This window comes from Elephantulus edwardii, unplaced genomic scaffold, assembly GCF_000299155.1.
Source record: "Elephantulus edwardii isolate Elephantulus edwardi_28Jun2011 unplaced genomic scaffold, EleEdw1.0 scaffold00145, whole genome shotgun sequence".
Classification (NCBI taxonomy): domain Eukaryota; kingdom Metazoa; phylum Chordata; class Mammalia; order Macroscelidea; family Macroscelididae; genus Elephantulus; species Elephantulus edwardii.
This window is the reverse complement of record NW_006399895.1, coordinates 1,615,528-1,628,109: the sequence shown is the minus strand read 5'-3', so window position 1 is coordinate 1,628,109 and position 12,582 is coordinate 1,615,528. Positions and strand designations below refer to the sequence as shown.

At 43.2% G+C, this 12,582-nt stretch overlaps 1 protein-coding gene across 1 annotated transcript in view; it reads left to right on the top strand.

Moving 5' to 3' along the window:
• The window catches only part of CPPED1 (calcineurin-like phosphoesterase domain containing 1), a 160,279-nt gene that overhangs the window by 29,473 nt on the left and 118,224 nt on the right, over positions 1-12,582 (top strand). The window contains exon 5 of the mRNA XM_006894522.1: positions 5,580-5,848. Within this exon, the coding sequence (XP_006894584.1) occupies positions 5,580-5,848 (269 nt within the window). The remainder of the gene's footprint in view (positions 1-5,579; positions 5,849-12,582) is intronic.

The following is a 12,582-nucleotide window of genomic DNA, read 5'->3' as shown; positions in this document are numbered from 1 at the left end:
AGCCTCAATCCATATTGGAGGCTGCAGTCCTTGACCCTCTGCAGCAAGCGCTTCAGGTCCTCCTCAGTTTCAGCAAGCAGGGTTGTGTCATCTGCATGTCGCAGATTGTTGATAGATCTTCCACCAATCTTGATCCCACATTTCTCCTCATAGAGCCCAGCCTCCCGGATAATCTGTTCTACATAGAGGTTGAAAAGGTATGGAAACAGGACACATCCCTGGCGTACGCCCTTCCTAATTTTGAAACCAGGTGTTTCCTTGTTCTGTTCTGACGACTGCCTCTTGGTTCAAGTATAGGTTTCTTAGCATGATCAAGTGTTCTGGGATTCCCATTCTTCTCAGAGTCAGCCACAGTTTGTTATGATCCACACAGTCAAACGCCTTTGAAACACAGACATTCCTCTGGTATTCCCTGCTTTCAGCTAAGATCCATCTAATACTAGCTACAATATCCCTAGTACCACGACCCCTTCTAAACCCAGCTTGGACTTCTGGCAGTTCTCTGCTGATGTGCTTTTCCAGTCATTTTTGGATAATCTTCAGTGGAATCTTGCTTGCATGTGAAATTAATGATATTGTTCTATAGTTTCCACACTCTTTTGGGTCACCCTTCTTTGGGATGGGAACAAATATAGATCTCTTCCAGTCTGTTGGCCATATGATGCTATCATATATCACCCTTAAACTGCTCTCTCTCTCATCTGTTTCAATTCAGTATACATAATCTATCCAGTTTTTCTCAGTTTTACCCCAACTCTGATGTCTGTCACTTTCTACAACAGTGGCACCATGCCCATCAACAAACGAATGGATAGAGAAGCTGTGGTATATTCACACAATGGAATACTATGCTGCATTGAAAAAAGGAACTCATGCAATATTATTCAAAAGGGGTGACCCTGGAGGGCATTATGCTGAGTAAAATATCTCAGTCACAAAAGGACAAATATTTTATTAATTTTAATGAACGTTTACAGAGATTTTGGATTTCCATTCATTCATTGTTGCACTTTTTTCCCTGCTCACCCCTCCTCCCCAGTTCGCTCTTCTCTTTGAAAAGTAAAAGAAAAATTCCTTCATTGGTATACAATCGCCCCTCCCGAATACACTCCACTATGCAACCTTAATTCTGGACTCTTGTAATAACCATAATACCCTATCATATATCGCTTTGAAACCGTTCTCTCCCTTACCTGTTTCAATGCAGTATACATAATTTATCCGGTTTTTCACAGTCTTTCCCCAACCCTGATATCAGTCCCATTGTACAATAGTAAGCCCAAAATATTTTTAATTCAGACTTGATTAAAGTTAAAGGGAGACCAAAGACCACATGTGTCTGTAGCAGAAACCTTAAGAGGATACAGGTGCTTTAAGAAGGCAGCATACTGAGTCAACAAATTGCCTCTATTAGGAGACAAAGGTGGGTTGAAGATTGCTATGCAAGGCTGTCATTCATTTTAAATTTAATCTATTTACTTTATACTTTGTCATCCTCCAGCTGATTCTAAGCAAACAAGTCACAGTGAAAGATTTGATAGCTCCAGAGACTCTAGAGGAGCTCTGGTGGCACAGGGGTTAAGCACTCAGCTGACAGTGCTTTGAACCCCCAAGCCACCCTACAGGAGAAAGATGTGGCAGTTGGCTTCCCAAAAGCTTTCAGGCCTGGAAACTCAGTGAACTATTCTACTGTCACTCAACAGCAAAGGGCATGGGGGTTCTTTTTTAAGGACTAGGGACCAGTCCTTGGAGACAGACATCATGTTTGGTAAGGTGGAAGGACAGCGCAGGAGGCAAAGACGCTCCATGAGATGGATTGATTCAGTGACTGGAGTACTGGGGCTAAGTGTGTCAGAGACAATGAGATTGGCACAGGACAGAGCAGAGTTTATGGCTGTTGTACTACCTAGGGTTGCTATGAGTCGCAAGCGACTCAACAGCACATAACAACAACAACATTAACTTTTTTGAGAGCATAACTATTTGTTATAGAAAAGTAAGTAAAATGTTTGCTGTAGAAAATTTATAAACCTGCATGTTGCCAAAGGTTGATTTATGCCCCAACTTGATCCAGCTTTGATGAAGCATCTCTGCCAACTGCCTTAGAAATAGCATCAGGGCTAAAAGCATCAATTGGTGTAAAAAAGGTTATTGTTGACGTGCAGTAAATAAAACATGGTAACAGTTTACTTTGGAGCACAAAGCAGAATCTCAGTTTTTCATGGTGTCAGCTGTTTAAGGAGTCTCCCTGCCGCCTTCCTGACCCTTAAGCACTAATGCCTGACTCACAGCATCATAGGCATCTGTGCCTCTATAGCCAATTATTCTGAAACTCAGTGGCTTGAAACAAGAAGAACGCATTAGCTCATAGTTTCTGCAGGTCAAGAATCTGGTCGTGGTGGAGACAAGGTTCTTTTAAGCCTCAGGACCTCCCATAAGGCAGCACTGAGTGTTGTTTTATCTGAAGGCTTGCCAAGAGAGGACCTACTTCTGAGTTCACTCTGCTGGTCACTGCAGAATTGTTACTAGATAGAATGACTGAGTCTCTGTCCATCTAAGTTAGTCATTACTTCCCTCTTCATCCTTGCAAGCCCTGATTCTGCTCCCTGCTTGTCTCCTTGTTGGCGGCCGCCTCTTCCATGGGATCAAAATTGCATGAGGGCAGGGCCTGCTCTTTCTTGGTTTCCCATTATTTCACTTTAACTACTGTGTCACCAAGTAGAGAAGATACAAATTTATGAAAAAGTCCTACCCGTATAACTCAGCTTTATAAGCCCCAAATGTTTTTAATTCGGCCTTGATTAAAGTTAACATGAGACCAAAGACCACAGACAGACCACCCCCCCAAATGGTGCATTGTAAGTAATGGGCTCACAGTGAAAAGCTTATTGAATTTATGAATGACTCCAAACGTGCAGGCAAGAGCCATTCCAAGGAATACTCTGCAAATCATAACATCTTTGTGATGTGCAGAGAAAATGGCATTTATTCCATTAACATGGATAATAAATTAATTTCGTTTGTTTTATAAAAAAAGAAAAAGAAAATCAGGCTCAATGTAGTGAGTTAGTTTTGTCTCTGTTGGCAGACCAGCATCAAGGACAATAGCCCAAGGCTCCTCTCTTTGCTGCAACCCCACGTCCCCCCGGACCAGGGAGGCCCCAGCCACTGCTCCATCGGAACAGTCCTGTCTTTAATGATTTCAGCATTGATCTGCCCTAAACTAAACAATTCTGTTTGCCGAAAAGATCTTGTGACCAATTTTTTTTTTTTAAAAAAAGAAGTTTAAAAGCAACCGCTCCCAGGCCCACTCTAGGCCAGTCCAGCTCAGGAAGGTACTGACTTACGGTTCTTCAGGGCTGTCAGGGGAGAGAGCTTGCTGCCTCCCGGCAGAATCAGTAGGAAGAAACAGCCTGATAGTCTTGGTTCAAGGGACCCAGAATGGCTTCTAAGAGGGATAAGTATCCCTTCCTTGCCAGTCTTCCCCCACCCTCACACCCCACAGTGCCCACACTGAGCTGCCTTTGAAATGTTCGCATCCATTTTTCCTCCCTACTTTGACTAACTCATTTCAAGATTTCCCTTCTGGCACTGCATTTCCCACCAGATAGCCAGAGTTTCTGAGCTCCAAGTTTTATAATTAAAATCCCGTCACACCCCCCTAAACAGTGCAGATTGCGCCATTAAGCCTGGCATAAAAGATTTGAAAGCACTTCACCTAGTAATTTAAACATAATACTTCTGGCAGAGCTCACTCTCTGGTATTTTTAATTCTAATTAAGATACTCTTATTGAACATTAATATCCTATATGTGGTGCGCTGTTGTACCTCCGTGCTGCATTTTGGCCGTCTTGGTTTTAAACAAACAGCTTGGCCGAGTGACTGGAGCAGCCCACGTGTGTTGGGTTGGGGCTTTTCTCTTCTTTTTTTCCCCTCAATTTTATCCCTGGCCTTTGAGAATCACCAGGTCCCAAGCATAATTAGTCTAAATCAAAAATCCTCTAGACTATGACAGGAAAATGGTATGTTTGAACAGCAGCTTATTAAAATGACCTACTTAATTTAAGAAAAAGATTGTATCCGCTCACATTGCCTCTGAGCCACCTCAGGCCACCATGACAGAATCCTGCAAAGAGGATGGCTGTACAGAACAGGACTTTAATTTCTCGCCATCCTGGAGACTGGAAGTCTGAATTCCTGGTGTGGGCCTCACGCTCTTGGCAGGCTCTTGGACATTGTCCTCCCTGGTCTCAGTCACTCATGACCCCTGTGTTTCTTGGTGTGAATTATTTGACATGCTGTCCTCTTTCTGAATCTGTGACTCAGTTTCCATGCCTCTTCTCCCATGTTGCAACACAACACTCAGAAAGGATTAGGGAGCTCAGAAGGTATTGTCCCACTGTGGAAGGCAGTATGGAGCTTTCTCAAAAAGTTGCAAATAGAGATACCATTTGACCCAGCAATTCCACTATTGGGAATAGACCCCAAAGAGACCATAACCAACATCCAAGCAGATTTATGCACACCCATGTTTATCGCATCTTTGTTCACAATAGCAAGGAGTTGGAAACAACCTAAGTGCCCATCAACAAACGAATGGATAGAGAAGTGGTGGTATATTCACACAATGGAATACTATGCTGCATTGATAAACAAGGAACTTGTGCAATGTTATTAAAAATGGGTGACCCTGGAGGACATTATGCGGAGTGAATTATCTCAGTCACAAAAGGACAAATAGTGCATGGTGCCACTGTTGTAAGCAGGTCTGACCTCGGGGTTGGGAGGAGACTGAGAAGGATGGGTTCAATAACGTATACTGCATTGAAACAGATGAGGGAGAAAACTGTTTAAGAGGGAAAATTATTATGGATTTCTGTCATGATAGGAGTCCAGAGCAAAGGCTGCATAATGGAGTGGACCTGGGAGGGAGGGATTGTAAAACAATGAAAGAACTGAGAGAATTTTGCTTTTCCAAGAGGGTAGTGTAGTAGGGGTGAGGGTTGGGAGGGGAGAAAAGTGCAACAATGAATGAATGGAAATTTAAAAAAGAAGAAGAAGAAGGTGTAGTCCATAGGGAGTTGTGCTGCTGATGCAAAGGCCAAGCCCCTCTGACAGTTCAAAACCAGCAGCAGCGCCTCGGGAGAAAGATGAGCAGTCCCTTCTCGTCTGTTGGAAGGGAAGCAGAAGGGTCAACAGTGAGTCCATTCTGACCAGAGGGCAGTATGTTCTGAGTACTCAGGCAGGATTGCTGTTGTGTACCAATGAGTCGGAACCGATCCGTAGCTGACCCTCCAGCAGGTTTTCAGAGGCAGTTAATCACAGGGTAGGAGATTGCCCATCCTTTTCCCGCAAAGCTGCTAATGGCCTTGAACTGCGTGCCTTTAGGATTGCAGCGCAGCTTCTTGCCACTAGGCCACTAGAGCTCCCTGTTGATAATATCAGTACCTTACTGATAATATCATCAGAGAAAGGTCACCTCAAACAAGGTCACAGTCCAAGCTCCGGATGTTAGAACTTCATCATGTTGCTTTTGGGGGATACAGTTCAATCTGTATGTGGATGCTGTCCCTAACAGATTATCTAATCTTATTTTCCCTCTTCCATCCTTCTTTCTTTATAATGAAGAAAAGGAAAGAGAATGGAGAGGTGCATTCTACTTCATCCAAGGTGCAGACCCACAGTTTGGACTGATGAAGGCCTGGTCTGTGGGGGACTGTGACAGAGGTGGCGATGAGTGGGGGCAGGAGATCCGTCTGACCGAACAGGCCGTCCAGGCCATCAACAAGCTGAACCCCAAGCCCAAGTTCTTCGTTCTGTGTGGCGACCTTGTCCATGCCATGCCAGGTAAGATCTGGGTTGTCACCTATGACCTTTCCTTCCCTTTCTGTCAGTCATGATCACCTGTGGGCAAGAAAAAGAAAAAAAAAAAGAAAAAAGATTTTGCTTAAAAGAAGCCTTTATACGATGTGGCTCATTCCCTCTCTTCATGACTGTTGCAGTATCATTGAACATCAGATCATGCACGCTCATTTTATATTTAGAATTTGGTGAGATTAATTACAGTAATTAGGCAGAACTACAGTTCTGATGATCTGAGCTTAATATGAAGAATGGCACAGATCCCTACATGTCACCTTCACTTGCAGGGGACAAACTCCATAAAGTGCAGTCTTCTCTTTCTACTCCCCTTCTCCTTAGACTTTAATTTCTACTGTGTTTATTTGCCCCTTTTTAGTTACAAGTGACTGAAATATAGCTTAAACTGGGTTGGTCTCCCGTTCCCTCTTTAAACACTTTGCCTCGTGGAACGGTGCAAGCTGAGATCTGGAGAGGCAAGATCCAGCAGCTCAGAGGTTGTTCTCAAGTCCTGGCCTCTGCCCCTGAGAACTGCTTTTCTCTGTGTTGATTCCATGTTGCTCTCAGTGGAGCTTTCTTTAGGTGGTTACTCCTCAGAGGTTTTGGTTTAAATCCTGCTTCTAAGAAGCCAGAGAGCAACTCTGCTGATGTATGGTGTAGTATGTGTTGCACTGCTAACTGAAGGTTAGAAGTTAGAATTCACCGCACGTCTCTTCGGGAGGAAGACGGGCAGTCTTCTCCTGTAAATGTTTACAGTCTTGGAAACATGATGAAGAGTCTCTCTGAGATTATACTGGCATCAGTTGGGTTTGATTATTGAATCCATAACAGAAATGAAAGACCCACCTCTGCCCTCTTGAAGCCAGAGAATAAGATCAGCTCCATTGTGTCACATAGTGTGAAGAACAGGAGATGACAAGTGAATACAGTTGATTAGAGAATAACAGATGCCTTCTAGAACATTCTTCTGTTTTGGTTCCCTCCCTCCACACTCCTTTTCTCTCCTTCTCTGATATTCTTTTCTACCAAGCAATGATAAAGGACAGCAAACAAGTAGAAGAGGAGATTGCCTCTCATCATCAGGGAAGGAAAGCTGGCTCCCGTGACCACTTTATCTGAGCCTCTGCTTAGTGAGACAGACAGGACAATCACTAGAAACACTGCAGTGCTTGTTACTGGCTAATTTTACCTTAATAACTATGAAGACTATATCAGTTCATTATGATTGTTTTCTGGCTCCTTTAGAATTCCACCTGTTTTGTTGTAAACCTGGGTGTGTGAATTCCTCCTTGCCCACATTCACTTCTTAGTTGACCATAGTTGCCATAGTTGCTTCCAAATGTCCTGACTTATAGTGAGGAGGTGAGTTTAGCATCAGTCACGTGACCCAGTAGACGCGGAAGCATCAGCTAGAGAGCTTCTGCTTGCTCCACAGTTGGACAGAAGATTCTGTTTTTCTGCCCAGTGGTTTCTCTTCTTTAAATAGAGAATGCTACTGAACTCACTGGAATTATGTAATACGTTCTTATGGATGTTTACCAGCTTGTTCTGAATTATGTAAATGTGTCCAGTCATATTTCAAAAAAGATTTAAAAGAAAAACCTTCCATGTGACTTCATTGCTCCTGAAGAAGGTATACCAAGCGTCAGTAAATGGAGAGATGTTGTCTTATGAGCAGCCCTGCCACTTAAAAGACCTCTTACATGGAACTGGCAAACTTTTGAATGTCTTGTATATTCACTGCTAACTGAGCAGCAGCTGTATCTGTTCTGAAAATGGGCTGTCTGTTAGGGTTTAGCTAGTCCAGTAAAAAAAGGGACTGTTTTGAATGTCATGGTCTGGACTGAAACAGAATATTTTAAAACTCGTTATCATTTTTTAATACGTAATAAGTGGCTTCCCTCTCATTTAGCTCAGAGGCAGAGCAGATACTAGAAAAGTAAGTATTTGCTTTGATTACTTAGCACATTGTTAATTATCCAAATGCATGTTATTAATAGGCAAACAGAATCAGAAGGCATACTTTTAATTCTACCATAAATAACATCTGGAACCAAGTTGATTTATAACTTTTTTTTTAACTTATTTTTTTAAATTTAAATTTATTATTAATTTCAGTAAAAATTTACAGAGACTTTGGATTTCCATTCATTCATTGTTGGACTTTTCTCCCCTCCCAACCCTCCCCCCTAGTACACTACCCTCTTGGAAAAGTAAAAGAAAAATTCTTTCGTTGTTTTACAAACCCTCCCCCAGTTCGACTCCACCATGTAGCCTTCTCTCTAGACCCCTGTCATGACAAAAATACCTAATCACATATCCCTTTTAAAACAGTTTTCACCCTCATCTGTTTCAGTGCAGAGTACATTATTGAACCCATCTTTCTCAGTCTCCTCCTAACCCTGAGGTCAGTCCTGCTTTACAACAGTGGCACCATGCACTATTTGTCCTTTTGTGACTGAGATACTTCACTCAGCATAATGTCCTCCAGGGTCACCCATTCTGAATAATATTGCACAAGTTCCTTGTTTTTCAATGCAGCATAGTATTCCATTGTGTGAATATACCACCGCTTCTCTATTCATTCATGTGTTGATGGGCACTTAGGTTGTTTCCAGCTCCTTGCTATTGTGAACAAAGCCATGATAAACATGGGTGTGCATATATCTGGTTGGGTGTCAGTTATGGTCTCTTTGGGGTCTATTCCCAGTAGTGGAATTGCTGGGTCAAATGGTATCTCTATTTGCAACTTTTTGAGAAAGCGCCATACCGCCTTCTACAGAGTAATGCTTTGACAATTGTGAAAAATAAGAAATCTTTCCTGATAGATATGATTTGTAGTATCCATTCATCTATAAGTTTTTATTGTGGGCCATTAACTGCCAGTTACAATGTTAGATGCTCTTAATAGTGGAAATGAGAAGACGCCAGGTTCTTCCTTGGAGCTTGGAGTCTGGTGGGAAATGAGTAAAAATATGGACCATTGAGTTGCTTCTGACACATAGGGACCCTGTAGAACAAAGTAGAATGCCACTCAGCCTTTCGAAAACTCTCTTTATGGAAGCAAACTACCTAATTTTTCCACTGAGGAGTGACTGATGAATTTGAACTTTCAGTTAGTGGTCTTTCAGTTAGATACTTAATCCTGCACACCAATAAGACTCCTTAAAACACATCAGTGGTTAAGTGGCTGTTGTGGTTCAGTGGTAAGAATTCTTACCTTCCCCACAAATTCAGTTACTGCGGAAAGCATGTCATGTGCAGCCGCTGCCAGTGGACCCTTACATGTTATTGTGTTGCTGAGCAGCTTTAAATGGAGCTTCCTGGTCAAGATGGACGAGGAAGAAAATTAAGGTGGATTTCTTTCTTTTTTTTTATTGGGAAAAACATATTGGGGGTGCAAGGAGGTGAGGGTTGGGGGCAGAAGGGTGAGGATGGGCCAGGATGCAGTTGCAGAGCTGTACAGTTTGGTTGGTGTGGGGAGCAGGTGAAGGAAATGATGAGGGTCCAGTGGGGACCAGATGCTACAGAGGAATGACAAGCATTTTCCAATAGTAATTAAACCAGCTGTCTTATTGATTTGGGAATTGGATGCCGACTCTCTGGCTTCTTCATGCTGAACAGGGGCGTAGATGTAAAGGGGGGAAAGGAGGACACTTTATCACCTTACTGGTGGTCTTGGGTTACAGCTGCTTGCCTTCTTGCTCTGTTAGAAGATATTTTCCTGTCATTTGCTCCCCTCTGGACTGCAAAGTGTTTTCCCAGGTGGGTCCAGTGGGGATGGCTGGTTGAACCCAGAGGCTCCATCCTCCTTTGCTTCCTTAGCTGTCAGTTGTATTTCCTTTTTGTCACTGGCACTGGGTTCAGGGTCAATTCTGGAGTAAAACTCAGTGTTAAGGTTACCTATAGGAAAGGGAGCAAACCTAGAGAGAACAAACTTGTGAGTTACAAATAGAAGGGCTTTGAGGGTGTTGCTTTCAGGTTTACTGGGGGGGAGGGTGGTAGAAGGTGGCCTAGGTAACATTCTCTGGATACCCTAGGCATTCTTTTTTTTTTTTTTCCTTCTTCTCCTTCCCTACCCAGGGGTCAGATGGCACAGTCTGGGAACTGAGGAGCTCACCCTGAGGGCCGCGACGGCTCGCCCCGAGCCAGGGGCCGAGGGCGGCCCGCCCTGGGCAGAGGGCCTAAGGTGGATTTCTTGTTGTTGTTATGTGCCATCAGGTCGCCTTCTACTCATAGTGACCCTATGTACAGAAGCCCTAAACCCTGCTCCATCCTGTGCCAATCTTATGTCTCTAGGAAGAAAATTTTACTTCCAAAAATTACCTGATGGGAACCCTGTAGAGTCACAGTCAGCAGTCTACAAACCGTCACAGGAATGGCAGAATGGACAGTGTTTCCTTCCCTTGTGCTTGGGGTTCCCATGGGTCAGAAGCCGACTTGACAGCAGCTAACAACAACGAGAGGCAGAAGGAGGTATTGCTGCCAACACTCATCAGAGAAAGCGTAAGCAGCTCAGGCTTCTTTGTTTTGGCCAGAGTCCAGTTTGTTTTCAAATACTTTTCATTTGTGAATATCTTTTTGGTTATCATGGCATTTAAATTTTTAAAAAAATTTTACAAAACTGCTCAATGGGATAAGCCACCTTAAAAATGGCAAATGAAAATTTGTTCAGATATTGAGAGTATTGATTTTCCAGCCCCTGACTCTGGAGCCCAAGGGTAGCTTTCTTTGGTCTCATTGATGTTGAAGTGTTGGCCTGCTATTATTGTTCCCAGGAGCCTTATAAGACTTCAGCAATTACATATGAAGGTGACAAATTGGAGTATGACACAGTGATTCCACTCAACCTTTAGAATAGTTGCTATTATGAATGCATGTGTCCTAGCTTATTAAACCTTGCATTAACCAAACAAAACAGGTAATAGGGAACAAAGCTGTCCCTTGACGTAAAGTATATTGGAAATTCTTTGTGTATTGGCACTACTTGATTTAATTTCATTTGATTATGTAGCCTCAGGAATCTGCCTTTTTGTCGTATGAGGCAAACCTGCCCGAGCAGTATTTCAGTAGGTGATATGTTAATTGTCTTTTGCTGCTGTTAACAGATTACCAGAATCTCAGTGCCTTAAAACATTACAAATTTGTGATACCACAGTTTTGGACACTGGAAGTGTAAAGTGGGTCTTCAGGACCAAAATCCTTGTCAGGGTTCCAGGCTATGAGAGGTTCCCTGTGTTCTTGACACAGGGCCCCTTCCTTTATCTGAAAAGCCAGCAGCATCATAGCATCTTCTTCCCTCTCTGACTTCTTCCATTCTTACATCTTTTATTACGCTGGCCTTCCAGTCTTCTATTTGTAAGGACCCTGTGATTGCATTAAGCCCACCCTGATCTTGCAGGATAATCTCCCCATATCAAGATCCTGAATCTAATCACCCCTGCAGATTCTCATCTGCCAAGTTATGTAACAGGTTTCCAAGTCCCAGAGGTTGGGACATGGATACTTCATGACCCTTATTTTGCCTATCAAAGAGTTGTTGTATACCATCAAGTCAAATTGACTCACAGCTGACCCTCCACTGTGTTACCCAGAGATGGTATATCACGGAGGAGGAGATTGCCCATTTTTTTTTTCTGCAGAGCAACCGTGGTCCAACCACATGTCTTTGGGATGGCAGTGCTGTTTCTTACCACTGGGCCACCAGAGCTCCCTTGTCAGAGCGGCATGGATTACAATTAAGGCCTGGACTGTGCTGCTGCCTCACCTACTCCCTACAACCTTGGAAAGGAGAAACAAATTACCCTTGACTGATGGGGAAACTGGCCTAGGGCTGTTAAGCCTTTTTCCTAAAGCTGCTCAGCTTGTAACTGGTAATGCCAAGATGTAATTCAAATGTTTCTCTTTTCAAACACTGCAATTTCTACTGCAACCTGGCTACTCAAAAAGTGGTCCCCAACACAGCAGCAGTGGCAGTACTGCTGGGAGCTTGTTAAAAATGTAGACTTTGCCCCACTCAGACCTTACTGAGTCAGAATCAGCATCTTAACAAGCTCACCAGCTGAGTCCTGTGGCCAGTTTGAGAGGCTCTTAGCAGACTAAAATGCACATCGCCCTATGTTTTGTTGGTTTGCATGCATTATGTATAATTCTTACATGTTTTCAAGTGGTGTATGAACGTTCATTTCAGCTGTTTAAGGATAATGTTATTTAGCGAGAGACTATCATTTCTTTAGACTTAACATGCTCAGCATTCAAAGCGAAATGCCTTAAGTCTGTATGTTTTTAAAGCAGTAGTCACCTCCAATCCTGGAGATTCCTGGTGTGTCAGAACTATGCTGTGCTCCGTAGGATTTTCTTGTCCATAAGTGGGCCAGGTCTGTCTTCCACGGCCCCTCTGTGTAGATTCAAACCTCTCCTCTATGGTTAGTAGCCAAGTGCATTAACTGTTTACACCCTCTGTTGTGTGCCAAATTGATGGCGACTCTGAAGGACAGAGTGTAACTACCTCCTAGGGTTTCTAAGGCTGTAGTCTTTACGGAAACCGACTGCCATGTGGACCTTTCTCCCAGGGATTGGCTGATGGTTTCAAACCTTTGATCTTTCCCTTAGCCACTTCAGCCACTATGCCACCAGGAGTCATTTTGAAGACCTAAAGCAGGATGACCTCTGCTATACAGGAGTTGCAGAGCAGAACAGAGTATTCAGGAAAACAGGCACAC